Here is a 27,742-nt window from a genome sequence, read left to right on the forward strand (position 1 = left end):
TGCACGTTATGCAGGAGTGAAGAACTTTCAGTATCCACCAGAGGCTCACTCCGAGGACAGCGACCAGCGTCCCCCTTGGTCTGGCGCCCCCACTCATCTGCTCCACCATCCTGCTGTGGCTGACACCTGCCATGTTCCACGCGTGCCCCTGGTGGTCAGTGCACGTCATAGCGACCAGTTGTTCAGTTGTTCGGTTGTTCTACTGTTTGGTCTATTTGCATATTAGGGTTTTATATATATAGATAAGCAAGCACTGAGACACTGATACTACAAAGGGAATTCTACTACCAGAATAGAATTATAGTAATGCATTATTGAACTTATTTGTTAAATATATACCATTAATATGTCTTAATCAGCCCTTCATTAAGTTGTGCAGAAATTTTTAAATGTTTTAAGCTACCAGGTTTCTCTTTCCTCAATAGCTTGCCTTGGACCCAGGCAAGAGGGGCCTATCCTGGATCCCTCTATGCCACTTATCCAGCTGCATCCTCCAACTAGGCCCATGGGGGCATCTATAAGGCCAAAGGGACATACACACTTAGAGCCCACACCTCCTCTCCTAGACCATACTCTGAGTATTTAGGGCCCCAGTGTTACCAGACTAAAAGGGTACATTTGCCTGCATGTATCAAAGCCCAGTAAGACATGAACAGGAGCTTGCAACAAAGAAAGTATGGGTTTATTAATTGAGGAAGTGGCTCCACACTTAGCCACGGGTATGCTAATGTTCAAAAACCTGCCACCTCACTTCCCATAGTTTCTAGGGGATGGACTATATAGGGAACAGAGGGAGTTAGAGTCATGGCCAGAGTTGTGGTGTCTACTAATTGGTCAGAGCTAGGGTAGGGCTAGTTGATCGGTGCATCTGCTCCTGATGCAGTGTTGGGGTCATTTCGTCTGGTTTTGCCATTTTTTCTGGATCTGGAGCTAAAACACAACCAAGGCCTAAGTGTTATCTTCAGTTTTTGTTGTTGTTGTTTATTTTTAAGCACTTTATGAAGGCACAATTTACATATCTTAAAATCCACCTATTCCAAATGTACAGTGAAGTGAAATTTAGTAAATTTACACAGTTGCGCAACCGTCACCACAATTCAGTTTCAGGACACTTCCATCATCCCACTTCATCTTCTGTGTCCGGTTTTTGTCACTTGGTATCATGTTCCAGGTTATTAAGTGTATTAGCAGTTCATTCCTTTTTTAAATATATATTTTTATGGATTTCAGAGAGGAAGGGAGAGAGATAGCAACATCAATGATGAAAGAGAATCATTGATCACTGCCTCCTGCACACCCCACACTGGGGATCTAGCCCATAACCCAGGCATGTGCCCTGACTGGGACTCGAACCCTTACCTCCTGGTTCATAGGTCAATGCTCAACCCCCAAGCCTTATCGCTGAGGATTCCATTATATGGATATATCACAGGTTGCTTAGCCATTCACCTGTTAATGAGCATTCGAGTTGTTTCCTGTTTGGGGGTTATCATGAATAATGCTGCTATAAGCATTCGTGTATACAAATATTTGTAGGGGCATAAGCGCTCATTTTTCTTGAGCAGAGTCCTCAAAGTAAAATGGCTGAGTCCCATGGTAAGAGTATGTGTATCATTTTAAGAAACTGACACACTGTTTCTAAAGTGGCTGGACCTATTTTCTTGAGAGACTATTTTATACTTTCTCCTCTCTCAAAAACCTTCTCCTGCAGAGGTCTCAATACCAGATATCAAGCTGTATTACAAAGCCACTGTTCTCAAAACTGCCTGGTCCTGGCACAAGAACAGACATATAGACCAATGGAATAGAATAGAGAACCCAGAAATCAACCCAAACCACTATGCTCAATTAATATTTGACAAAGGAGGCAAGAACATAAAATGGAGTCGAGACAGTCTCTTCAATAAATGGTGTTGGGAAAATTGGACAGATACATGCAAAAACATGAAACTAGACCACCAAGTTACACCCTACACAAAATAAACTCAAAATGGATAAAGGGCTTAAACATAAGATGGGAAACCATAAAAATATTAGAGCAGTGGTTCTCAACCTTCCTAATGCCGTGACCCTTTAATACAGTTGTTCATGCTGTGGTGACCCCCAATTTCATTGTTACAAATTGAACATAATTAAAGCATAGTGATTAATCACAAAAACAATATGTAATTATATATGTGTTTTCCAATGGTCTTAGGCGACCCCTGTGAAAGGGTCATTCGACCCCCAAAGGGGTTGCGACCCACAGGTTAAGAACCGCTGTATTAGAGGAATCTACAGGCAGCAAAATCTCAGACATATACTGAAGCAATATCTTCACCGATACAGCTCCTAGAGGGCAATGGAAACTAAAGAGAAAATAAACAAATGGGATTACATCAAAATAAAAAACTTCTGCACAGCAAAAGAAACCATCAACAAAACAACAAGAAAGCCCACTGCATGGGCGAACATATTTGCCAATGTTATCACCGATAAGGGTTTAATCTCCAACATTTATAGGGAACTCTTACAATTTAACAAAAAGAAGATAAACAACCCAATCAAAAAATGGGCAACGGACCTAAATGGATATTTTTCGAAAGAAGACAGAAGGAAGGCCAAGAGACATATGAAAACATGCTCAAAGTCACTAATAATCAGAGAGATGCAAATCAAAACAACAATGAGGTACCATCTCACACCTGTCAGAATGGCTATCATCAACAAATCAACAAATGACAAGTGCTGGTGAGGATGTGGAGAAAAAGGAACCCTCTTGTACTGCTGGTAGGAATACAGACTGGTGCAGCCACTGTGGAGAACAGTGTGGAGTTTCCTCAAAAAACTAAAAATGGAACTCCCATTTCATCCAGTGATCCCACTTCTATGAATATATACCAAGAAACTGGAAACACCAATCAGAAAGGATATATGCACCCCTATGTTCATAGCAGCACAATTCACCATAGCTAAGATTTGGAAACAGCCTAAGTGCCCATCAGCAGATGAGTGGATGAAAAAGCTGTTGTACATCTACACAATGGAATACTATACTGCGGTAAAAAAGAAAGAATTCTTACCATTTGCAACAGCATGGATGGACCCAGAGAGCATTATGCTAAGCAAAATAAGCCAGTCGGAGAAAGATAAATATCACATGATCTCACTCATTTGTGGAATATAATGAAGATAAACTGGTGAACAGAAACAGATCCAGAGACAGAGAAGCATTGTCAAACCACAGAGGGAAGGTAGGGGAGGGTGGAGGTAAAGAGGAGAGATCAACCAAAGGACTTGTATGCAAGCTATAAGCCTAACCAATGGACACAGACACCAGGGGGATGAGGGCATGAGTGAGGGGTTAGGGGGCCAATGGGGGGATAAGAACACATATGTAATACCATAAGAAAGCAAGGTCATCAGCTAGGAGTCAAAAACAAGGTTAAAAAATTTTTTTTTTAATTTTAACACAAGGATATGTTTTTTGTTTATTTTTTTTGGAGAGAGGGAAAGGGAGAGAGAGAGGAGAGAAACACCAATGTGGGAGAGAGATATCCATTGGCTGCCTCTGCTAGGTGCCCCCACCAAGGATCAAACTGGAAACCTGGATATGTGCCCTGACTGGAATTGAACCCATAGCTTTTTGGTGTATGGGACGATGTTCCAATCAATTGAGCCACCTGACCAATGCAGGAGAAGTTTGTGTATTTGTTTGTTTTTAAGTTTTTTCTTAAAACTAAATAAATAGAGAACTTAAACATATCCTTGTGTTAAAATTTAAAAAAAAAAAAATTTAGCCTCCTCCTTTTTTAAGCCTAGCTGATGACCTTGATTCCTACTTGAATGATTAAGTGTTATCTTCAGTTTGATTGAAATTCTGTCTCTGTGGTCAATAGACCCCAGGCTTTGTTCCTAAGATTATTTTATGCAGACCAGAATCGCATTGTCCTGCGGGCTTAATGATTAGGGGAATGGATGTACAAAGGAGAAGGAGGCAGATGCATCAGGGTGCTGGATGAAGCCATTTTGAATCAAACGAAAAGAAAGGAGAGAAGATCATATGAAAGAAATGAACTTTCTGAGTGGTTACACCAAGGTTCCCAGGTCAAACAACCTCAAGCCTACTTCCAGAACCTGTGAAACACAGCCTCCCAGGGTCTCTCCCACAGAGGCTGGACTACACCTGGAGTGCTCACCCCTCGGCCTGGGAGTGGTGGGTGTACACAGTGGGAAGGGAGGCCCACACAAGTGCATGCAAGATAGAGCAAGAGAGGGAGGTGGCCTCAGGCCAAGGACCAGGGCTTTCTCTCCCTGTGCCACCATATTCCAGCACAGACCACCAAGGAGGCCAAGAATTCTAAATTCAAAGCAGTCTTCCAAAATTACTGGAAAAGCATACATCGGTCGGTATATTGGTTAAATGTTGAGGGTGGAATTGTGAGTGATTTTTTTCCTATGTGTTTTATTGCCAGGGTGTTTCTCAGCATCTAGAAGGGTTTAGGAATCTGGAGAAGAGCTTTGAGTAAATTAATAAAGAGACTAGACATGAAATATAAATTTGGAAGGCATTCTTGGGGAGAGCCAGAGGAGACTTAGCTATACCAACCAAGTTCTCTGAGTCTCTGGACCCCTGCTTTTTATTAACACAAATTGCCCTGAAGCAAAGCAGATATACATATCAAAAGGTAAAGTTTGGTAAGCAGTAAAAAGATTATCAGGTTGGGGAAAACTGCCTTCGGCTGTTCAGCTGTTTGGCCAGCAGCAGGTAATAACATGTAGATTTTCAGGTTTGGGGAAATGCTTTCAGCTATTCCAGCAGGCAATAATATGTATTCAGCCCTCCTGAAGCCTCAAGGTTCACCAACCTTTTGATGAACTTCTTGCATTTATGACCTGCTGGAATTAGCCCCCAGTATTTTATTATTATTTTCGTTTCAGTTTTCATTTCTATAAAACTGAGGATGATAATGGAACCTACTTCATCAAATTTTTATAAAGACTAAATAAGAGAATTCATGTAGTAAAACTTGAAGTGTAGTACCTGACATAGAATAAATGATAAATAAAGTAATTGTGACTACAATTATTATTATGCTCATGTACTAATTTTGTAACTAGAAACCTGGGCAACAAATGCTATTTTAAAATCCTGGGGGGGGGGGGGGGGCGTTATAAGCTGCCTTCCAGGTTGCCAGGAAGGTATATGTGTCAAGATGGAAAGTAACAACAGAGTTTGGTAGCTTGATGGACAACTTTTCAGAATTTAGACATGGTTTGTGAACCTCTATTTAGTCTCATGCCCTTGGCTTTGAAAATTTTAAGAGTGCTTTCTTCAAATTCTTTTCTTGAACTTCAAGTATCCAAATACAATGAATGCACCTAATGAAATACCGCAAGTGAAAATCTGCCCATTTAAACCTCTGAGATTTTGTATGTTCTCAAACTTATCAACGGAGGTGCTTGGTCCAGATGAATAGGTCCTCTTGAGGCAGATTATGAACATCAACAAAATTCATCTCCAGTGGTAATATTATAAATATTAATAAAGTTTTGAGCATTTAGCACAGCCCAGTACAGCAGCAAGGAATTTGCAAACAATATTCTATTCAATCCTCAATACTCTAAAGCAGTGGTTCTCAACCTTCCTAATGCCACGACCCTTTAATACAGTTCCTCATGTTGTGGTGACCCCCAACCATAAAATTATTTTCGTTGCTACTTCATAACTGTAATTTTGCTACTGTTACAAATCGTAATGTAAATATCTGATATGCAGGATGTATTTTCATTGTTACAAATTGAACATAATTAAAGCATAGTGATTAATCACAAAAACAATATGTAATTATACATGTGTTTTCCGATGGTCTTAGGTGACCCCTGTGAAAGGGTCATTCGACCCACAGGTTGAGAACCGCCGCTCTAAAGTAAGTACTAATATTATTTTATTTTACCAACTAGCGGCCCAGTGCACGTAATTCGTACACTGGGGTGAGGTGGGGGGGACCCTCAGCCCTGCCTGCACCCTCTCGCAGTCCGGGACCTCTTGCTCTTTACTGCCTGCCTGCAGTGGAAGTGGGAGAGGCTCCCACCACTGCTGCTGCGCTCAGTTCTGGCTAAGCAGCACTCCTCCTGTGGGAGCGTACTGACCACTAGGGGGCAGCTCCTGCATTGAGCATCTGCCCCCTGGTGGTCAGTGTGTCTCATAGCAACCAGTCATTCTACCGGTCATTCCACCATTCGGATGTGCATTGTTAGGGTTTTATTATATAGGATGAGGAAACTAAGATGGAGAGAAGTTCAATACTTGTGCAAGTTTGCATAGCCAGAAAAGACAATATTCTGGGCCAGCTGGACTCTGAAGCCTGCAGAGTGCCCTCTCTCTGCCAACTACTCCATGGCCCCCAGAATCACAATCCTCTCTCAGTCTCTGTCCCCTCTCTTCCTTATATCCTCTCATCCCCCCCTCAGGCCTCAGGCCTCCAACCTCAAGTTTCTAGTTATAATAATAATTTATTGGGTTGAACATAGAGATTATTTTGGGGGGCTGATGCCTTAAAACACACACATGGAAAAGGAAAGATACTGTGAGTTTAGGGTACCCTGGAATCAGGCAGCCTATGCCCCGTGAAGGGATGAAGGAACTGGAGCCGTGTCATGGAGATTCCCAAGGGAGTGGTGGGAAGTCAGGCCTGGGGCATGCACAGTGTACACTGGTGCTAGGAGTGTGCTGTGAGTATCTGCTACACCTCGCAAAGAAAGGGACAGACAGAAAAGGACAGAAATGAGAAGGTATACAGACATGAGCATCAGTGCTGAAGCAGAGGGAAAGGGCGTCCAAACTGAAGGAGAGTCTCAGAGTAGGGAGCACAGTTTGGGTCAGAGAGAAAAATTAGTAAAATTCACTCTTCCTCACTAAGCTCCAAACCAAACTCACTCCTGTTTATTTGTTTAGTTAAATCAAACCTGTTTAAAGAAGGAAACTAACCTATGTGTTTTTGAAATATAGAGCTGAAGAGGGAGCTATAAATTTCCTCAAAACAGTTATGTGTTTGGGTTACAGTTCATGAGCCCAAAAAGAATCAAAGTGTTCCCAGAAGTATGTCCTGAACATTAGCAAAGCCAGGGCATGCCCCTGCACCTGAATTGATACCCCCAGGGGACAGCCTAAACCCATGCATGACTGACAGGTGCAGAGGAGAAAGCCCTGCTTCTCAGCAGCCTGACAGGAGACAACTCAAATGAGTGCTCCCCTTCGTAGGACTTTGCTTCATACCACAGATGAAATCATTTGGGAAGGAACAAGGGGACAAGAGGGGAGCCTCTTTTCTCTCTTCACCTCTTTTCTTTCATCTTCAAATGCTGTCTAACTATGTTTACTTTGGGGGAATAGATTGAGGCACAGCCATGAGATCTGCCTTCTACATATAGAGAGATGAAAATGATATTTTGTTGTAACTCCACATTTCAATTCAACCTCACTCTTCTTCCAGTGCAAAAGCATCTCGGGCACTCAAAAACTATTACTTGCTCTTGTTTCTGTTACCACGACAACAGGCATCTGCTCTGAGTGGACTGGAAGGATAGGGAAACAAATAATGTTTCAATCTACTTGAGGAATATTTTCCTGTTGATAGCACTAAGCTTCCAGTGTTACTGGCTCCTACGCATATTAAGTGGTTAATGAAAGTGCCTTCAGGAACCTGATTCTTTCCAGGATCTAAGCTAAGGGACAGAACATTCAATCCAATTCTTCACCTGATGGGAGGCAGCATGTGGGGCTCACAGGGAGCCCTCTGTCAATTCTCAACAGCAGCCAGGGTACAGAAGGCCTGTGGTTCTGCATGGACTGAGACATGTGTATGGCTTGTTGGAGATAAAGTCAAAAACCCTTCATAGAGCCTAACTCCCTGGGTATAACTCAAAGAGGAAATAACTAAGCTCCTCTCCCAGCAGTATTTATCTTGTTCCAGATCCTATTCAATACTTTTGAGTCCTGTTGTATGCTAGGGCCTCTATATAATTATTTGATCTAGTCATCTCAACATCTTTTTAAAGTAGGTTCAATTATCCCCACTTTTCACCAGAGGGAAAAAATAATGCTCAGAGAGGTAAATGACATGTCCAAGTTCACATAGCCATCAAGAAAAATCTAATCTTCAAATTCACTTAGGAAAAAAGAGGAGCCTATCCTATGGTCTGCCATTGTGCAGAAAGTGGGGATTACTGAGCAGGCCACTTACTGAGTCACAACCCAATAATCATTGTTGAACTAATAGCTTGGCTCTTGCTCTAGTGTAACTTACACTGAGGCATTCAGACATGGATAAGTAAAAACATATATAATTACTAGTCATGATAAGTATTGTTTAGAAAATGGTGCCCTAAGAAAGAATTGCTTTTTCATCCTTATGAAAACATCTGCCCTCTGGAGTCCTCCTCTTTGCAAAGCAGGTCTGAGACAGTGTGCTGAGCTTTGCACAGTGACCAAGGACATGAACTTACTCTCAGTCTACAATTTAAGGCCCAGATTTTCTACAACCTAATTGTGTGACCTGGGACAAGCAACTTAAAATTCCGTGGGCCTCACCAAATGCAGAAATACCTGCAGTGCATATAGCGGAAAGTGGCACAGAACATACATTTGAGTTTTCTCAACTCTGTTAGTATTGTTATTACTTTTCTCCCACCCACACCCAAAAGTCTTCCCGGATGTTGCCTGCAATGGCAATGAGAAATGGCGGCCTCTAGAGATTATGCAACTAAAGCCATGGCGTGTCAGCTCAACTGGATGAAAATGTCTTCCTCCTCTGCCTGTGTGGACCCAGCTCCTTTCCCTCACCTGTTTTCTGGGGGCTGCTGTCAATGACCTGCTCACATGACCTCGAATCCCCTCGCCATTTTCACACTCACTGGATCCCACTGCACATTCACACCCAACTGCAAGTACCTGTCTTTCTCTTCTGGTGGCCTGCACTCCAGCTGCCTGAACCCAAATTGATGCCTCCTGGGGACAACCTAAACCCATGCAAAAGCAACAGGTATAGAGGATAGAGCCCTGATTCTCTGTAACCTAATGGACTTTGTTTCCTACTACACCCTCACTTGGCTCTTCCCCTTACAAGTCATACGTCCAAACCCCCTACCAAGGGATGCTTCCTAATAAATGAATATATTTCCAAGAATCCTCTTCTCAGAATCTGCTTCTGGGAAACCAATTTAAGAGGCTAGAGTTAACTGGCCCAAGTACTTGCTTTAAGACCTTGGTTAGAAATCAAACACTTGGATGAGAACTGTTTCCATCGTAGCAAGGCTTCACACACAAGCTTTAGTATTCTCTGAAAATTTGAGAGAGTACGATGGGCATTTTGTCCTTAATTATAAAAGATGGAGGACTACTAGAGTTGAGAAGTGAAAACACAGTGATGCATTTTGGAACAAGATGACCTTCTGGGTAGCAATCACTCCTGAGTTAAAGTCATCAGACTTTCCACTGTTGCTTGTTCCCAAGTGAAATATTTCCTAAACAAAATTCAGAATGTGCCAAAATAAGCAAGGCCTTCTTAGGTGCTCAAAATTACAAGGTAGTTGTAAACTTCTAAGTAAAATACAATTAAGTAGGAGTAAAAGAGTCATCATTTGAATGTTTAATGGAATTCGATCTAAGAAAACCTCTTTATCCTTAGAGCTTAATTTTTTGCAGTAGAGCCCCTTCACAGTAGAGGCATTTCTAGTTTATCTTTGTATCTCTAGTAGTCGATGCAAAAATGTGTTAAATGAATAAGTAAATAAATAGACTTTAGTTAACTTTTAGCTATTGGTATACTAAACAACCAATGGCTTTTGTGCTTTAGAATATTATTTTTTCCTTTTTTTGCTTTCCCTCTGTAAAGGTCCTTTTGAAAATTCCAATGTGACCAGGCTGAAACTAGTGAGGAATTATCCAGACCAGAAGAAAAGAAGAGACTTTTCGTGGTCAAGTGGGGTAATGGTAGCAGTAGTTCCAGTTGGAAAATCAGGGAAGCTTGGAGACCAAAGATGTCTAAACTTTAGCATGCTCACCTAAGAGATTGTGAAAGCACAGATGGTTGGGCCCCATCTCCAGAAGTTCTGATTCAGCAGGTCTGAGGTAGGAACCAGGAATTTGCATTTTTAACAAGTTCCAGATGATGCTAATGCTGCTGATCCGGAACCACACTTTGCCCTACCCGTGGTCGGCAAACCGCGGCACGCGAGCCACATGCAGCTCTTTGGCCCCTTCAGTGTGGCTCTTCCACAAAATACCAAGTGCAGGCATGCACGTACAGTGCGATTGAAACTTCGTGGCCCATGCACAGAAGTCAGTATTTTGTGGAAGAGCCACACTGAAGGGGCCAAAGAGCCGAATGTGGCTCGCGAGCCGCGGTTTGCCGAGCCACAGTTTGCCGACCACTGCCCTAGACCACTGATGCCCAATCTTGGCTTAACGTGGAATCTATCTGGAGTGCTTTTAAAATGTTCATGTCTGGGTTCTCCCCAAACCTGATATTTTGATTAATGGTCTAGATCAGAGTCTGGAAATTTTGACTTGTAAAATGTAGTCAAGATGCAAACCATTGCCCTATCCCATGGTGCATAAGGCATGTGAAAAAGTGTATAAGCCTTCCAGCTCTGAAATTTCTCAGTCCCTCCTCCCAGTTCCCCATAGTAATGTGGTTTTTTTAAGTATCTTTTTATTGATTTCAGAGAGGAAGGGAGAGAGAGCTAAAAACATCAATGATGAGAGAGAATCATTGATCAGCTGCCTCCTGCAGGCCCCACTCTGGGGATTGAGCCCACAACCCAGGCATGTGCTCCAACCAGAAACTGAACCATGACCTCCTGGTTCATAGGTCGATGCTCAATCACTGAGCCACTCCCACTAGCCCCACAGTACTGTTTTTAAATACACTTCAGTTATGCCTCTCTTCCTATATCACAATTACTTGTTTGCATTTCTATCTTCCTCCCATAATAATGGAGCTCTTTGAAGATCATTTATCTCCCTTACCACCCTAGTACCTACTACCTCTTATTAAATGAAAGGTTTTTGAATGAATGTTGAACAATGTATTATTCAGATTGTTGACTCCTCCCTTTTGGGCAAAAAAGGTTCTTACTCTTCCCAATTGACTCTCCATTTCCACCTAATTGCTGGGGGCCTTTACCTTTAGCATAATTTAAAAATAAAAATCAACTTAGTAAAATCTCATACCGAAAATTGCAAAACAACCAAACTAAGCCCAAACTATTTGAATGGGTTCCAAAAAATAGAAGCTAAAACAGAGAGTTATATTAAGTGAACTAATTAAATAAGGAAATGAGGATTTTGCTATTGCATTACAAGTTCCTGGTTTTACCTAAATGAATGATTTTTTTTAAAAAACTGTGGAAGAGCAAAATGACTTCATGGTAAAACTCTAAGCCCTAGAAGATCCTAGCATCCCTTCTATTCTAAACTTAGCTCAGCCACTGGCCCACCATGTGAATGAGTCACTGCTCTTCCTTGACTTAAATCATCCCTCTTATAAAACTTGTTAGGGAAAGACGTCACTGCAAATTAGATGTTGTAGCTAAGTTTAGCTATCCTTATGACATAAATATTGTAACGTATGTGAGTTCAATCATTTTTGTCTCATGACTTATATTTAGGCAGGTGCTTGAATATGTGTTTTTATACATACTGTAGCTAAAGATATACCTTCAGCATAGACATAGATTATATATATATTAATATATATGCAAATATCCACAGAAAGCACCTTGCACAGAAACATCCTTGAGCTATTTTAAGAGGCAGCATTATTTTACTGACAAATGTTCAGAATGTAGCTCTTCTACTTGCACCCAGCCTAATCTCTATGAATTAACTGTTCTCCTCAGAGAGGCTGTGTATGAGTATGTAAGTGTGCATATTGGAAGAAAGATGAGAAAAACTGTCCTCCCCCATCCCTGGCTTCTCCTCAGACAGTGCCCTTCACATTAAGCCATACACGCAGATGCCAATGGTATAACCTAGGGGCCCATGGGGTCTCTACCAGAAGAAATCCCCCACAGGCTTCTCAGAGAAGCCTGGGGTTCCAGTCATCACAGCATTACCTTCATTTTTTCAGGGCCTTCTCAAAGAGATCATGCATTTTCCCTGGATCAGGACAGGGTGCTATCTGGCAAAGGTTGCCCATTTAAAATACGAGTGACAAGAGATTATCTGGTCAACCCCGCTACCACCCAGTTATTGTCACTTCTTTGGGATAAGGATGCTGAAAGAATGAGGAAAAGGAAGGCTACATACGGAGAGACTTGAGAAGGCCTGAATCTTGCTTGGGAGGAGGAAATTAGAAACCTGGACAGTCCAGAAGTCCCACAAGGGTCTGGCACCAGGGAGCAAGAAGCAGAGAACAGTACCAGGAACACTAGAAGCTAGGTAATTATGACCAAAGGCTAACTCTGGTCAGCAGTGACTTAGACTGATCTCTGCATGGGAATGCACCGTTTACAGAGAACTTTCTCAACTCATTTGAATCTCATAAAATCTTATTTTCATCCTCGTTTTATAGAAGAAGAATGTGAGAGTCAGAAAAACCGAGTGGCTCACCCAAGTTCACTCAGCTAGTAAATGCAGAGACTGGACTGCAAACCATAGTCATCAAAACCCAGCCAGTCTTCTTGTTACACTGTGTCCGGCCAAGCAATGGCTATGCCAAACGATTCTCTCCCTTCCAATACACACAGATGTGATTATATTCCACCACTGAGTTTCCACTTACTGTGGCCAGAACTGACCCATGCTCCCAACAATAGTCAACAGGCTGCTCATATAAAGGGAACTAGTACATAAACCCTAAAACATGGGGCAAATAACTAAAGGGAAAACTTAAGAGGGAAATAAATATTAAGATAGGTAAGGAAGATATCCCAACACCCCTAATCCAGAGGAGTATGTTGTTAACATCACCCTGTGGGTGAAAGGAAGATCTGAGGCCACAGAATGTAGGTTTTGTGAGGGGCCTCAAGAGTGGGGACCCACACCTCCAATATCAAGCCCACTGGCCATCTAGCCCGTCCATCAATACTGAAAAAGAAACATTCTTCAATTTCCTTCAGAAACCCATTCCCATGTCCACTCACCCTTCCTATGGAAAAGTGCTCTTTTGTATCTAATTTAAATATTTTCTATTCATTAGTTTTCTTTGGTCTGTTTAAGAAGAGATTATCAATGCCATTTAAATAATATATTTAATATTTTAAAACCTACTAAGCATCCTTTCAGTATTTCCTCCCTAGTAAAACAGGCACATCTCCTTTGAGATCTCATAAGTCCTATTTTTCATGCCTTTAATCAATTCCATTGCTCATCTGTGGTCCCTTTCCAATTTTACTACATACACCTTAAGATGTGAAGACCAAAATACAGTACCCTGGAGGCAATACTCTGTGGAACAGACCAATAAAAGGCTGGTTCCCTAGCTTCTGAAAAAAAGATCACAAAATAAAACCCAGCGTCACGTTCATGCCCAAATATCACTAATAAATCACAGCACCATCTTGCCGATTCATCGAACGTGCGCCCCTTTCCTGGTGTCCTACCCTCCCTCCTCAGCTGTTTCTCAGTGGTCCATGTTGAATTGCTCCTGCACATAACCCTATCCTGATCCTTCCTGAGCAGCATTTCTAGAGAAGAAAGATCCACAGCAACTCACACGATTAAAATATAAGAGGAGCCACTTCTCATTATCACAGATGACTGGAGAGTCACAAAATTTTAGAATGAATGGAATGTTTAATCTAGCACCACAATGGGGCGGGGAAAGGAATTCACAATGTGCATCGGTGCTCAATGAAGCCTCTATAGGCACAAATAGCCTAAGGACATTTGTAGGTGATTTATACACTTAGGTCTGTCTACATCGAGGGAAGCATTATCCTCATTCACCCGCTCACAGGTTTGATTAGCAAAGCAAGCAAAACTGAGAAAACCAGAAGTAGTACTTGGAGCTTGTTAGAAAATATATTGCGGCAGGGCCAGCACTTAGCCATTTTCTCTCTTGTTTCCCCTTCCACCTGCATATTAAACTAAGCTATTTGCTCCTCACAAAGGGAAACTACTGCAACCTGAATGTTCCCATTTTTCTCCCTGAAGCAAAACAAGATTGTGTAAGTAAAAGCCCCAGAAATGTTCTAATCAAGAATGAGAACTAAACCCCCAACAACTAAGATTTAGGCAAACAAGATAATAGATTCCAGAATCAGCAGAGCCTCCTGATGTCGCTAGCAGCATTGCTAGCACACAAAACTCAATCCTTGGCTCTTAATAGAGACATCCTCACAGCTGACTGCCCCAGGCTTCTCTGCCTGGAGGGGCAGAGGCCCTGTTGGCAAATATTTACTCAGTCTCAGAGCCTCCTTTCCAGAGTGGTATTTTTCTTTACTCTGCTGATGGAAGGCAGCCCTATCGCGGCCAATGAAGTAGCACTATGTGCCACTGAGCCTCCTATAGCATCCAGTATGGAGCCTGGGCCATCTCACATTCTCCCAGAATTCGTTTAGTTCTCTGAAATGTTAGCATGTTGCCTGCATTGCCGGCTGGGTAATCTAACGTAGTCATTTCAATAGAGAAGAGCCTGAAAAACCAGTAAAATTATTCTATTATATTTATTTCACAGTTAAACCGTATCTGTTTCCAAAAATATACACAGTTATTTATTAGCCATATTTAGACTGATTAAAGCACAATGAAGATAAGAGATATTTGTACTCCCATGATCAGTGCAGCATTTTTCAAAATAGCCAAGAGGAGGAAGCAACCTAAGTGTACACTGACAGATAAACACATAAAGAAAATGTGGTGTAGCCCTGGCCGGTGTGGCTCAGTGATTAGAGCTCTGGCTCAAGTATCAATGGGTCAAGCATTCGATTTTGGTCAGGGGCACATACCTGGGTTGCAGGTTCTATCCCCAGCCCCAGTTGGGGTGCATGTGGGAGACAAGCAAACAATGTGTCTCTCTCACATTGATGTTCCTCTTTCTTCTCACCCTCTCTTTCTCCCTTCCCCTCTCTCTAAAAAATCAATAAGCATGTCCTTTGGTAAGAATTTAAAAAAAAAAAATCTATTCTCTTATATTTGACTGTAAGTGGCAAGATGAATTTACAATAAAATTATGTTCATATCAAAACACACATACACTAAGGATAGAGCATTCAAGAAAAAATAAAGATAGTATCTGGGGTAGGTTCTGATCAACCACGCAACACTCAGCATTCTTAGATCTATAACCAGGGCCAGTGTCATGGCCATACAAGCTGTATAGTCACATTGAGCCCCAAGCTCAGAACAGGCCTGCACTTGATTTAATACCTTGTTGTTGTTGTCTATAAATTCTTAATAATTTTAAGGGTCTTGCATTTTCATTTTCTACTGGGCCTCACAAATTATGTAGCTAATTCTGTTTGTGTCTGTTCACAGAGTGGCCATCCTTACATAGTTCATTCTATGTGACTATACATTGGTGGTGTCTGATCATTATTATATAATCTGTGCAAAATGAGGCAAAGCTTGTAAAATAAGAAAATAAACCAGCATATTGACACAGGAAGCTCACTAAAGGCAGTTATTTTAACTAGATAAAGTAGCTACACTGGTGGTTGGGCATTTTAGTTTGGGATAAAAGAGATTTGGAAATCTCTTACTTTGGACTTCCCTCTACCTGACCTGACCTACCACTGGGCAAGCAAATTACCATTGCTACCCTCCCAAGCATATCGCCCTCCAGGAAGTGGGAAGACCTGGGAAGCCATGCTCATCAAACTCCTGAAGCCTGATATCTTCTGATGTCTTTGCTAAAAAAAGAAATCCTCTTTGCTTATTACAATAATGGAAACTCTTAGAATATGTAGGTGTCCAAGTGCTCATTTTCACCCTCCAGCTCATTTCTCTGAGGGATTTCTTCAGGGTCATCGAAAGGAACAAAAAAAAAGCCGGGGGGTGGGGGGGGTGGGGGGGGGTATTTTCAGAGACGTGAGTATCCTTGCAGCAATCAGGTGATTAAGTTGCCTATAATTCTTAAATAACATGAATGAAAAATGAAACTAAAGTCTAAGTGACTTTAGTCTACACAGAGATAATTTATTAAAAATAACTAAAAATTCATTATTGCAAGGTTTAATCAGACAAAACTTACTCCATAAATTTGTTGACTTTTTTCACTCCTCTTGTAGGATGCTTTTCATAGTAACAGGAATATAAGCTATTCTTTAAGATAAATTACTTGTTAACTTTAAACTGTTAAAAAAACAAACAAACAGTTCTCCCTTCCTACATCTCAAACAAATATTCCAGTAAGACAGCATCCTCTCTCCATTACTAATGATAATAGAGGGAAGCAAGTATTGATTAGATTTATGGGAAATCTAGGGGCCTTGCTTTGACAGTTTCAATATCTCTTTTTTTTTTTTTAATTGATTTCAGAGAGGAAGGGAGAGGGAGAGAGAGATAGAAACATCAATGATGAGAGAGAATCATTGATCGGCTGCCTTCTGCACGCCCCCTACTGGGGATCTAGCCTGCAACCCAGGCATGTGCCCTTGGCAGGAATCAAACCTAGGACCCTTCAGTCTGCAGGCCGATGCTCTATCCACTGAGCCAAACCAGCTAGGGCTCAATATCCTTCTTCACCAGCCTTCCCACCAGGATACCTAGCAATCAGCAAGTTGAACTGGTTCACAATTTTGTTTCTTCTCCTTTCCCCTCTCTAATTGAAGCACAATAAATAATCAGAAGACAAAATCTGCGAGTGGGTTTATCAGCTCCTTACATAATTATAAAAGTTATGTGAGCAAGATGTGCCCCCTGCAAAATCACAATCCAAGATAATTAATACTAAGAGCATCATTTTTTCCCCCAGTTCACTGAAGGACAGAGCATCTGGTTTCCACAGGCAAAAGAGTATATGGCTCCTTTAACTGAGTAATATGCAATTAAGTGTCTTCCATGACTTTCCATGGTTTGATAGCTCATTGCTTCTTAATGTTGCATAATATTCTATTGTCTGGATGTATCAAAGTTTATTTATCCATTCATGTACTGAAGGACATCTTGGTTGCTCCCAAGTTTTGGAAATTATAAATAAAACATGGGTGTGCAGATTTTTGTGTGAACATAAGTTTTCAACTCCTTTGAATAAATTCCAAGGAGCCTTATTTGCTTGATCTTATGGGAAGAGTGTGCTTAGTTTTGCAACAACAACCAAACTGTCTTCCAGAATGGCTTTTTGTTGAGTTTTATCATAAGTTTCATCAATATAGGAAATAGCAAATTTTTGTTAATCCTCACCCAAGAATATTTTTCCACTAATTTTCAGAGAGAGTGGAAGAGAGAGTGAAAGACAAAGAAAAATATCAATGTGAGAGAAAAACATCAATTGGTTGCCTCCTGCATGTACATGCCCCCAGCAGGGCCCAGGCCCGGGAGGAGCCTCCAATGGAGATACCTGCCCTTGACTGGAATCGAACCTGGGACCCTTTGGTCCACAGGCCAACACTCTATCCACTGAGCCAAACTGGCTAGGGTGCAATTTTTTTTTTTAACTCAGAGTAGAGCAGTTAGTTCTAAGCCAATAGTGGTTCAAAGAAGTAGCATAGTTGATGGCAAAGATAAGTCAAGACTCCTCAAAGGATATTTCTTACCACAGTTAAAAAAAAAAGTTACTATGGTTCACATCTATATGTCTTGTAATATTTAAATATTGAAATATTAAAATAAAATTTTAGTAGAGGATGTGAAATCTTTCAAACATTGGACACTAGAACTTGTAACGCTTCCTGTTCACTGGAGCCTCTGCAAACCAGTCATAACACTCTCTTCTGTGTTCTGAAGATACTAAACCAATTTGAGTTGGGTTTTCCATTACTTAAAACACAGGTCCTAACTTATATTACAAACAACAAACACAAAAACTGGTTTAAGCAATGAAGGGGATTTATTGGCTTATTTAATAGGGAAGTCCAGCTGTAGTTCAGGCTTCAGGATTGGTTTGATTCAAGGGCTCAGTGATGTTGTCAAGGACATGTTCCTTCCTATTCATCCTGTCTGTCTCTTATGGTGTCAGTCCCACTACAAGACTGCCTTCTTACTAGTATATTGTGTGTTGTATTATACATTCAGAAGGAAAGAAATAACTTCTTTCCCAGAAACTTCAAGAAAAAAAAAAATCTTCTCTAATCCAACTATCTTAAAATGGGTCACATGCTAAGTCCTGAACTGTGGTCACTGAGTGCAATTATCCTGATTAGTTATAGCTAGAAGTGAAGTTAGTGTCTCATAAAAGCCATGTCCTGCATGAGAGACATGTGGCCAAGACAGCAAAAGTCAGGACAGTGAACAAGAGAAGGGGAAATGTGCACAGACACACATCATACTGTCTATTTTCTTTTAGGTTTATAGGTAGTATTCCCCCCTGAATTAGGATTCTGTAATACATATCAAAGATATAGCTAAGAAGAAAATAAACTTAGACCAGATGATATCACCTACATATAATGTTCCACTGTTAAGAAATATTTTTCATTATATCCGTTTTCCTGTCTATGAACTCATGTTTCAAATTACATTTCTGTTGATGGGAGAAGTTTCTTTGGCAGCTGCAGATAACTGCTCTGTAAATTATCACTTTGAGAGCAGTCCAGTTCCCAGTCTGCATCTCAAGAAAACCTTTTTCCTTTATTCTAAAAAAAGGTATTACTGTCTTGAGACATGAGGTGAATTCTCTTTAGTTTGAAAATACAATTCTTCTTTATCAGTATCCTATATAATAAAAGCCTAATATGCAAATTGTCCCCTCCACCAGGAGTTCAACTGCTCACTATAACGTGCACTGATCACCAGGAGGAGGCGCAGAACATTGCGGGTGTCAGCAACACAGTGCTAGCAGCAAGCAGCAGTGGAGGTGCTGCTGGCCCTGATGGGCCCCAATGAGAGCAGGACCGTGACGGAATGGTGGAGCAAGTGAGCAGGCAGTGCCAGGCCAAGGTGGGTGTGAGCAGGGCCTGATCCACCCACCCCCCCCCCATCACCCCAAGATGGCTACCAGCTGCAGCGGTGGGGAGAAGGGGGAGGCTGCCGCCCTGCTCCCAGGTGCTGAGAGAGCCAGGCAGGGGACCTGGCCCTGACTGATCACTCCACAGATGGCAACCAGGGTCCAGGCTGGGACAAGGAACTGGGGGTGGGTGGCGGCAACCAACCTCCCATGGCACCCAGGCAGGAGGCTACAACCTCTCGCTGACTACCTGGAGGTGAGGGTGACGGGGGATGGTGCAGTGAGAATGCGGGGTGTCTGCCGAGCTCGCTCTCACTCCCCCTGTTACCCTCCCTCGGGATGCCAGGGCTCACGGGCCAGGGAAGTCCCCACACTCAGGTGCTGGGCACCTGCAAGGAGCCTTCCCTGCACTTATGCACTTACACGGCCTCTTCTGGGTGACCAGGTCGCAGCCACCAGGACCACAGGGCTGGTCAGGCTCCCCATGGGTTTGTACAGGAGCCAGTCTGCGAGGCCGGCCGGGAGAGAGTACACTGCCCACCTGGATTCTGTGTGGTGTCACTGGGCAGCCCAGAGGCCCGCACTGCACCCCAGCCCGCAGTGTCTGGCTGTGCTCACCTCATCTCTGCGTGGGGACTCAGGCGCCATGACTCAGGTGGAGGGAGGCGCGTGGGGGTCCAGGGGCCCAGGTGCTGCCCAGGGCCCAGAGGTCAGCTCGCACTTCGATCACCAGCCAGGCCTAGGGACCGCACCCATGCACAAATTTCATGCACCAGGCTTCTAGTGAAAAAATAAAGGCCTAGTGGCTTGAGTCTGTTGCAGCCTTTTGCCTCTATGTGAATTTATAGTTCATTTTTTCTTATGGCAGAAACACACCTAATTAATTTGGCATTGTTTTCTATGTAGCTTTTGTTGGGGGGAGTTCTAGTTTGATACATGATGAATACCTAAGTTAACTCACTCGCTATATATGCTTTGTAGTTGTCCTATTCGAATAAGGGAGGAATGTCATAGTGAAGTCTGCAAGTCCTCTCATTATTTCAATCACTCAAAAGAGATATTTATTATGTTCTCAGAAGTGTGTGTATCATCTATGCCCTTCAGGAGGTCATCTGACTGGGGAGATGAGCCATACTCTTTCAAAATAGTTAAGGAACAGGGCAGAGCAGTGTGGAATTAAGATCATAAGAAGTACTACGGAGAGTAAAGGTCACGGGAAAAGAGTACGAGGATGGTGCTGGGGAATGAAGATATGGTCACTCTGGGAAGTGAGGAGGATCCCTAGAAAAGGAGGGCTTGAGTTGGACCTTACGAAATGTTTAGGTTAATAGGTAGAAAAAGGGCATTCTGGGCATGTAAGAATTGTTGACCAACCAAAGATGAAAAGAAGCATTTGAGTTTCAAAGATTGATAAGAGATGGAAACTAAGATGGCGGCATAGGTAAACACCGGGAAATTGTCGCCTCCCACAACAATTGAAAATTACCGCAAAGGACTGAGCAAACATCATCCAGATCAACAGAAAGGCTGGCTGAGTGTAAATTCTACAACTAGAAGGAAAGAAAAGCACGCTGAGAGCCAGAGGCGCTGCGGAGGTGAAGTGCAGAGGTACGGCGGCTCGCGCGCGCGCAAGGAAAGGGGGTGGCACCTGAGGACGCGGCTGTCTTTTTGAATCACAAACTCCCGACTGCTCTGAACTCCGGTTCCGGGAAGTCTCTGGGGACCCAGGTCTCATACGGGGAGAAGCTGGTCTGTCCGGCAGCGGGCGAACTTGAAGGCGGCTTTCCCTCAGAGGTGCTTGCAGCAATTAGCAGGTCACTGAGACCGGCGACTCCGGGCAGAGAATCAGCCATAGTTCCCTGATCCGCCCTTTGATTCCCTGAGACCCCGCCCCACCCAGGCTGCGGCAGAGGCTTTTGCATGTGAATGTACCTAACTGCAGCCCAGCCAGGCAGACCCGGAACTTCCAAGAGAAGGCCCAAGGCCCCGCAGCGGCTTGCATTGCTTCACAGCTGAGCCTCTTCGTGGCTCCTGCTGTGTGGCCTCAGGCAGAGGCTGAATTAGCACCTCCTTAGATCCAGGAGCCACTGTACCCAGTGGTCAGAGGGTACCAGACTGCAACTCCTCAGATCCATAAGGGACACACTCAGGCAGCAGACTCAGTGAGCACCAAAGCCCCACTGAAGCAAGTCTTGCCCCAGAAGGGTGTCTTCAGCACAGAAGTTCTCCCACTTTAGACACAGCTGATTCTCACAGCCAATTGGCCTGGAGGTCAATTCCTCCCAGTGATTCTACAACAACCAAGGCACCAAGAGTGCACCAAGAGTGTCCACCCCAGGTAACTGGGGAGGCTGAGCTACTGGGCCCTACAGGACACCTGGCGTGCAGGGCCACTCTATCAACACAGGGAAGCTGCCAAAATGCGGAGACAAAGAAACAGGTCACAAATGGCAGAAATGGAGGAAAGCAAACGATTGGATATAGAGTTCAAGGCCACGTTTATAAGGTTTTTCAAGAATTTTATGGAAACCGCCGATAAATTTAATGAATCCCTCAATAAGTATAGTGAGACCATGGAGGACATGAAAAAGGACCAACTAGAAATTAAGCATACACTGACTGAAATAAAGAATAATTTACAGAGATCCAGCAGCAGAAAAGAGGATCCTAAGAATCAAGTCAAAGATTTGAAATACAAAGAAACAAAAAATACCCAACCGAAAAAGAAAAAAGAAAAGAGATTCCAAAAATATGAAGATAGTGTAAGGAACCTCTGGGACAACTTCAAGCATACCAACATCAGAATTATAGGGGTACCAGAAGGAGAGAGAGGGCAAGATATTGAAAACCTTTTTGAAGAAATAATGACAGAAAACTTCCCCTACCTGGTGAAAGAAATGGACTTACAAGTCCAGGAAGCGCAGAGAACCCCAAACAAAAGGAATCCAAAGAGGACCACACCAAGACACATCATAATTAAAATGCCAAGAGCAAAAGATAAAGAGAGAATCTTAAAAGCAGCAAGAGAAAGACAGTCAGTTACCTACAAGGGAGTACCCATACGACTGTCAGCTGATTTCTCAACAGAAACCATGCAGGCCAGAAGAGAGTGGCAAGAAATATTCAAAGTGATGAATAGCAAGAACCTGCAACCAAGATTACTTTATCCAGCAAAGCTATCATTCAGAATAGAAGGTCAGATAAAGAGCTTCACGGATAAGAAAAAGCTAAAGGAGTTCATCACCACCAAACCAGCATTATATGAAATGCTGAAAGGTATTCTTTAAGAAGAGGAAGAAGAAAAAGGAACTCTTACCATTTGCCACAGCATGGATGGAACTGGAGAGCGGATAAATACCACATGATCTCACTCATTTGTGGAATATAATGAACAACATAAGCTGATGAACAAGGACTGATCCAGAGACGGAGAGGCATTGATTGGACTGTCGGGACTTGGAGGGAAGGTAGGGGAGGGTGGGGGTAAGGGGGAAAGATCAACCAAAGGACTTATATGCAAGCATATAGGCCTAATCAATGGACATGGACAACGGGGGGGAGAGGGCATGAGCGGGGGGGGGTGGGGGGTGGGGGGGGTAGAGGGTAACGTGGGGACAAGGACACATATGTAATATCTTAATCAATAAAAAATATATTAAAAAAAAAAAAAAAGATTGATAAGAACCTCTCCTTCTGAAGAAGGAGGATCCATGCTGGGAAGTAGTAGGAGGTGACACTGGCTACACAGTGGATCCAGAGTATGAAGACCTTGATGCCTGTGACAGTAGAGGCTCCCCTGGAACATCGCATGAGAGGAACATGATAAGAAGGAATTAAAACTGCCAGTTGAAGGGAGAATCACCAAGGGCAGGCTGACCAGTTACAAACCAAGGTAGGAAGCCAGTGAGACCATGGGCACCAGCAAGAGGAATGAGCATCTACCTTCTTCAAAGGGTTACAACGAAAGAGAAGAGTTCAGATTTGATTTTGGTTTGCAATTTGTAACTGTGTGAACAGTAGGGCTGAGTTTAAGGTCATAGTGGGGCACCAAGTGAAATCAACTTATAAATAGTTGGGAGGGTGGGGAATGCACTCAAGCCAAATTTGGATAGAATGCAATTGGAAGTAGACTTTTGGATCTGAAGAATCACTGCCAGCTAGCTGCAGTTTCTCTCTATTATTTCAATAGTCTCTCAGTCATGTGACTGAATTTCCTCAACATTGCTTATAGGATCACTCTCCTTCCTCTTTAACAGACAGATCCAACCAGAACATATAAGTAAAATAATGCTAACTATGGCCTTAGTGATCTAAAGGAAATATTGCAATTTTCGAAGAACCTAATGTCCATCCCAGGAGAATATGGCTCATTGATGTATTTATTACTTTGTGCAAGCGGCATGACCTGTTACCTATTTAATGTGGGGAAAACACTCAGCCCCCGCACACATACATGTCACCAAATTCTAAATCTATGTGATCTCAAACGTCAGTGCCTATTAATCTAGAACTTTTAGTTATAATACAGATTCACTGTTCCTAAAATCTGCATTATTAACAAGTCCCCCAGGTAAAAAAAAATATTCTTTGGAAAAGTACTGCCTTAACTCCCAGCTGTTAAGCTCTCTCAACCAGCATGCCTCGCCCCTTTTAGGTGTCAAATAAATTGTATTGTATCAAATCAATGTATTCTCAGCCTTTACAGCTTTAAAGCCCATATTATAACTTCTTGGATACCTAAATATATCAAGCCTTCCAATGAAAAGCAATTTTTTTGAGTTATCCTATATAACAGAATAGCCAGTTGCTATATACATGAGCTTGACTTGAAGTCAGACAATCTGGGGCTTTTTTCTACTTTCTGGACAAGTCATTAGCCCCAATCAAAACACTTATCTTTCTTCATTTTTTTCCATTTACCACACTAGGGCACTATATATAGTATGTCTCCATGGAGTGGGGGTGGGGGAGGGTATTTAAAGATGACAAAAAACACCATATCTCATAAAACCCAATGTAAATATGAATTATACAGTATCCATTTCTTTTAATTTACTGCAAATGGGATTTCTAGATCATAAGTTCCTCCCTATATGATTCTGGGCCTTAAATACTGAGCTAAGTTCTGTAGATAGTTTTTTAATTCTTGCTGCTCTTTTGATTTTTGCTGGTCCTTTAGTATTATTGTGACATATTTACTGACTTATTAATTTACTGCATTAATTTAAAATAAAAATCTGGCAACTTAAGTTAAATACTATGACTAATTATAAGTGACTTTCAATACAAAAGTTTTTAACCCAGATATCATCAAAGGCTTCAAAAATAAACACCTCTGAGAAATTTATAAAAATTTCATATGAAGGCTTTGCTTTAAAGGCTGCTAATAAAATTAATAAAACAAATAATTCACAAATGACTTTTCATATTTTGTCCTAGGCTTCAAAGTACATTTTCTTTTAAAGGTATTTACCTAACTCTTTGCTTACTTATGGTTTTTTTTTCCTTCTGTCCAAAGCATTTTAATCAGAGATAGTTGTCTATAGGTCTCTAACCATATGTTAAAGCCTTCAAAATTAATTATTGAAATCATCTTTATACAGAACTTCAGAGAGTCCAGTTTAGTCTGCAGAGTGACTTGCAAGAAAACAATGTTAGGCTGATATCTTAGAAGCATAACTAATGCGCAGGTGCTCTCTCCCACCACTGGGTAGTAACTTTCTTAAATACTGAACAATGTATGTCAACATTAGGGGATAGAGATCCATCTAAATTGTACATCCTATAAATGCCCCGACATTCGTGCCCATTTATAAGCTTAATATCTCCTCAGGTATTCTTCTCTGAGTAGCTACTTCATATGTTTAGTTGAATCCATAACCCATCAAGCAGATATTAAAGCACATTTATGAAAATACATAGATGCTTAAATAAGTATATATCCCAGACATTAAAATTCTTATGGTTGGTAAAGGAAATATAATACTTTTAAGAGATTTTAAAGTAGTTATTTCCTGATGTCTTTTTTCTCCAAACATTAGACGAAGTTGCATTGTTTACAAAAATTTATTCATACAAATTTCACACACTTCATATAACAGTTATCAAAGACCTAATTATAGATATCATGTGTGTAATACTTGGTTAAGATGTTTTTATAATCATTTGCACACAAAATAAGAGCTTCAAGACTAACATCTACCTAAATTATCACTATATCATAAATCTGCTTTAGGTTAGTAAGGCTCTTGGCATTTCTAAAAAGTATACAAAAGATTAAACTGGATGATCACTGTAAATGCTTGCAACTAGCCACAGAAACACTAAATTAGACTTCATAAATAAAAGGTTAACTAGAGCCCTATTTCACCACTAACAGCTGACACAAATACAGAAAATTCTGCCCATTATCCAAGAAACAAATAATTAAGACTAAAATGCAAGCCGATGTGTTGCAGCATTGTAGGGCCACTAAATAGCCATCTGTGATTCGTGGCGATTTAAAAGGCAAAGAAAGGCACTACAGCTGCAAACTGCGTCCCAGGTCACATTGCCTGAGGAGACTGCAGAATTAAAGAAAGATTGATCCCATACACAGGACTCAGGCATAGATCGAAAGCCTCTGTGCTTTCACTGTCTGCAATGTGATCTCCTGGCAGCATCCATCCCGCCTGGGAATGCAAATTCAATTCTGTTTTCTTTGATTTATGACTTCATACTGATCAAATCCGTAAAGGAAAAGGAAAGGTCCTTTAGACTTTACAAGCTAATGTTTAATCTTTTCTTGTTGTTCTTCTTCTTTTTCAAAAGAATCTGTGCCTGAAATCTGGGAGTTTGTTTTGCGTGTTGTTGCTTGATCTGGTTGTTGGGTGAAGGTTCTTTTGTTTATAGAGAGTACTTGATATGTTCAAGAAATTGATAGGAAACAGACAGACATGCTTTTTGTAGCCAAGAAAGGATACAAAGGGGAGTTCTCAGGGTCTGGTGGAGCTTGTTTGCCTTACTCTTGACCACAAATATAAGATAGTACTCATACATAAGACGAGTTTTAAATGATTTATCAGTTAGTAAAACTGAGCAACATGTGAACACTACACATTCTACTATGACAAAGGTTGGTTTATGAAATAAATTTTACTAAGCAATAAGCCATAATGTAGAAAAATACATTTTACCTACAAACTCAATAAACAAGAAACAAAAGGTTCATATTTAGTGCATCATTACTTAGTGATAACTACACAGGGTTTCCTAAACTTTACAATAAGCGCTTGCATCAAACAACAACAAAAGTGAGACACATTCACAAGTTTAAGAGAAGTGAATGAAAATGGTAACCAGTACTTAAACAGCGCAAGAGGGTAGGAAGGCAGAGTCTTCAGGAAAAAGAACACCAAAGAAAAGGGTGGCTCCTTCAGAGCAGGGTTCAAAGGGGAGGATCCTGGCCATTTCACAAGATGAGAAGCATGGACAGCACTGGAGAAAAACACATTGTACTTTGCATCCATTTCAAACACCCAGCACCCAGTCAGTCAGGCTGGGGACCTAAGGTGGGGACTCGGCTTAACCCCAGCATCCCAGATCTGGGGCAGCCCCAAAAGAGTCCCTCTCCAGGGTCCTCCTCCTGCTGCCTTATGCTCTGCCTCTTCCAGTATACCTGCATTGCTTTCACTTTGTTCCAATTGTCCTAACCTTGGGATAGTGGGTTTCCTGGAAGTACAGAAAAGGGAGCTCGTACTCCAGTCTCCCTTCTCTGTATAATCTCCCAACTCCTGCCCCAGGGAATGGTGTGAATTCTGGGGAGAAGCACAATTTAGATAGAGCTGTTGTTTTATCGGGAGAATTTCCTTGTGGGCTGAGAGTCCAAAGAGAGACAAATACACATAAAAGTAGAATCAAAGAAAGCAGAAGTATTAGAATTGTCACCCAGCAAAGGGGATAGTGCCTGGTTGAGTTGGGCTGGGATTGAAGCAGCCTGCCCCAGAGACTCACTGGGAGAGAATGCCTACAGCAATTCTCCCAAACCATTACCTCAAAATCTCCCTGAAGCAGGGCATCATTGTTTATATACAGTAGCAAATGGTCAGTATTAACATCTTCAGGCCTGTTATGGATAAAAATACTATCCTTTTAATTCCAGTTTACAAAAATAGGAGTAATATTTAAAACAATGATTGTCTATTTTTCTATCTATTTTATATAAATACATAAACAGCTCAGGTGAATTTTCAATCCTGGTGCACATTTTTATGAACTGCTCTCTATTATACTTATATATATTCTTAAATATATATATTTATAATATATATCAATAATTGGTCCACAAAGTATATCTGTGCATTCTCTAGTGCTTTGTAAAAAGAAAAACAATATTATTATCAAAATATTCATTTAATGGCTTTACTTCATACATAAATAAATGTTTGGATAGAACACATGAGCGATGACTGTTCCAGTTTGTAAGGAAAATGACTTTTCATTGTGTCAGGGTTGTATACACAAGGTAGCTGGTAACTCATCGCTACAAATACGCTATTCGGCGTCCTTTGTTTTTAACTCTTTGTTTATACCTTTTCCCTAGGACAGCAGCCAAGTATTTCTTGACAGCCATTTGTTTCCTGTAGCGGCTGTAGCTGTCCGTGAAGATTCCGTCTGAGTGGCGCTTGGAGAGCGGATCCGAGTCATCTTTTGCGTTATCGCTTCGAATGCCA

General features: G+C 41.7%; 1 protein-coding gene across 2 annotated transcripts in view; it reads right to left on the reverse strand.

Moving 5' to 3' along the window:
* Positions 1 to 821: 821 nt before the first annotated feature.
* ADCYAP1 (adenylate cyclase activating polypeptide 1) overlaps positions 822 to 27,742 on the reverse strand; it is a 31,840-nt gene continuing 4,919 nt past the window's right edge. The window contains exons 6-7 of one of the 2 annotated variants that reach the window (XM_036323738.1): positions 27,602 to 27,742; positions 822 to 930 (exon numbers count right to left, since the gene is read on the reverse strand). In XM_036323738.1, the coding sequence (XP_036179631.1) occupies positions 852 to 930; positions 27,602 to 27,742 (220 nt within the window). In that variant the 3' untranslated portion in view covers positions 822 to 851. Of the gene's footprint in view, positions 931 to 27,403 lie in introns of those variants that run through there. The other variant, XM_036323739.1, reaches the window with a different exon arrangement.

This window comes from Myotis myotis, unplaced genomic scaffold (assembly GCF_014108235.1).
Source record: "Myotis myotis isolate mMyoMyo1 unplaced genomic scaffold, mMyoMyo1.p scaffold_m19_p_9, whole genome shotgun sequence".
Lineage (NCBI taxonomy): Eukaryota > Metazoa > Chordata > Mammalia > Chiroptera > Vespertilionidae > Myotis > Myotis myotis.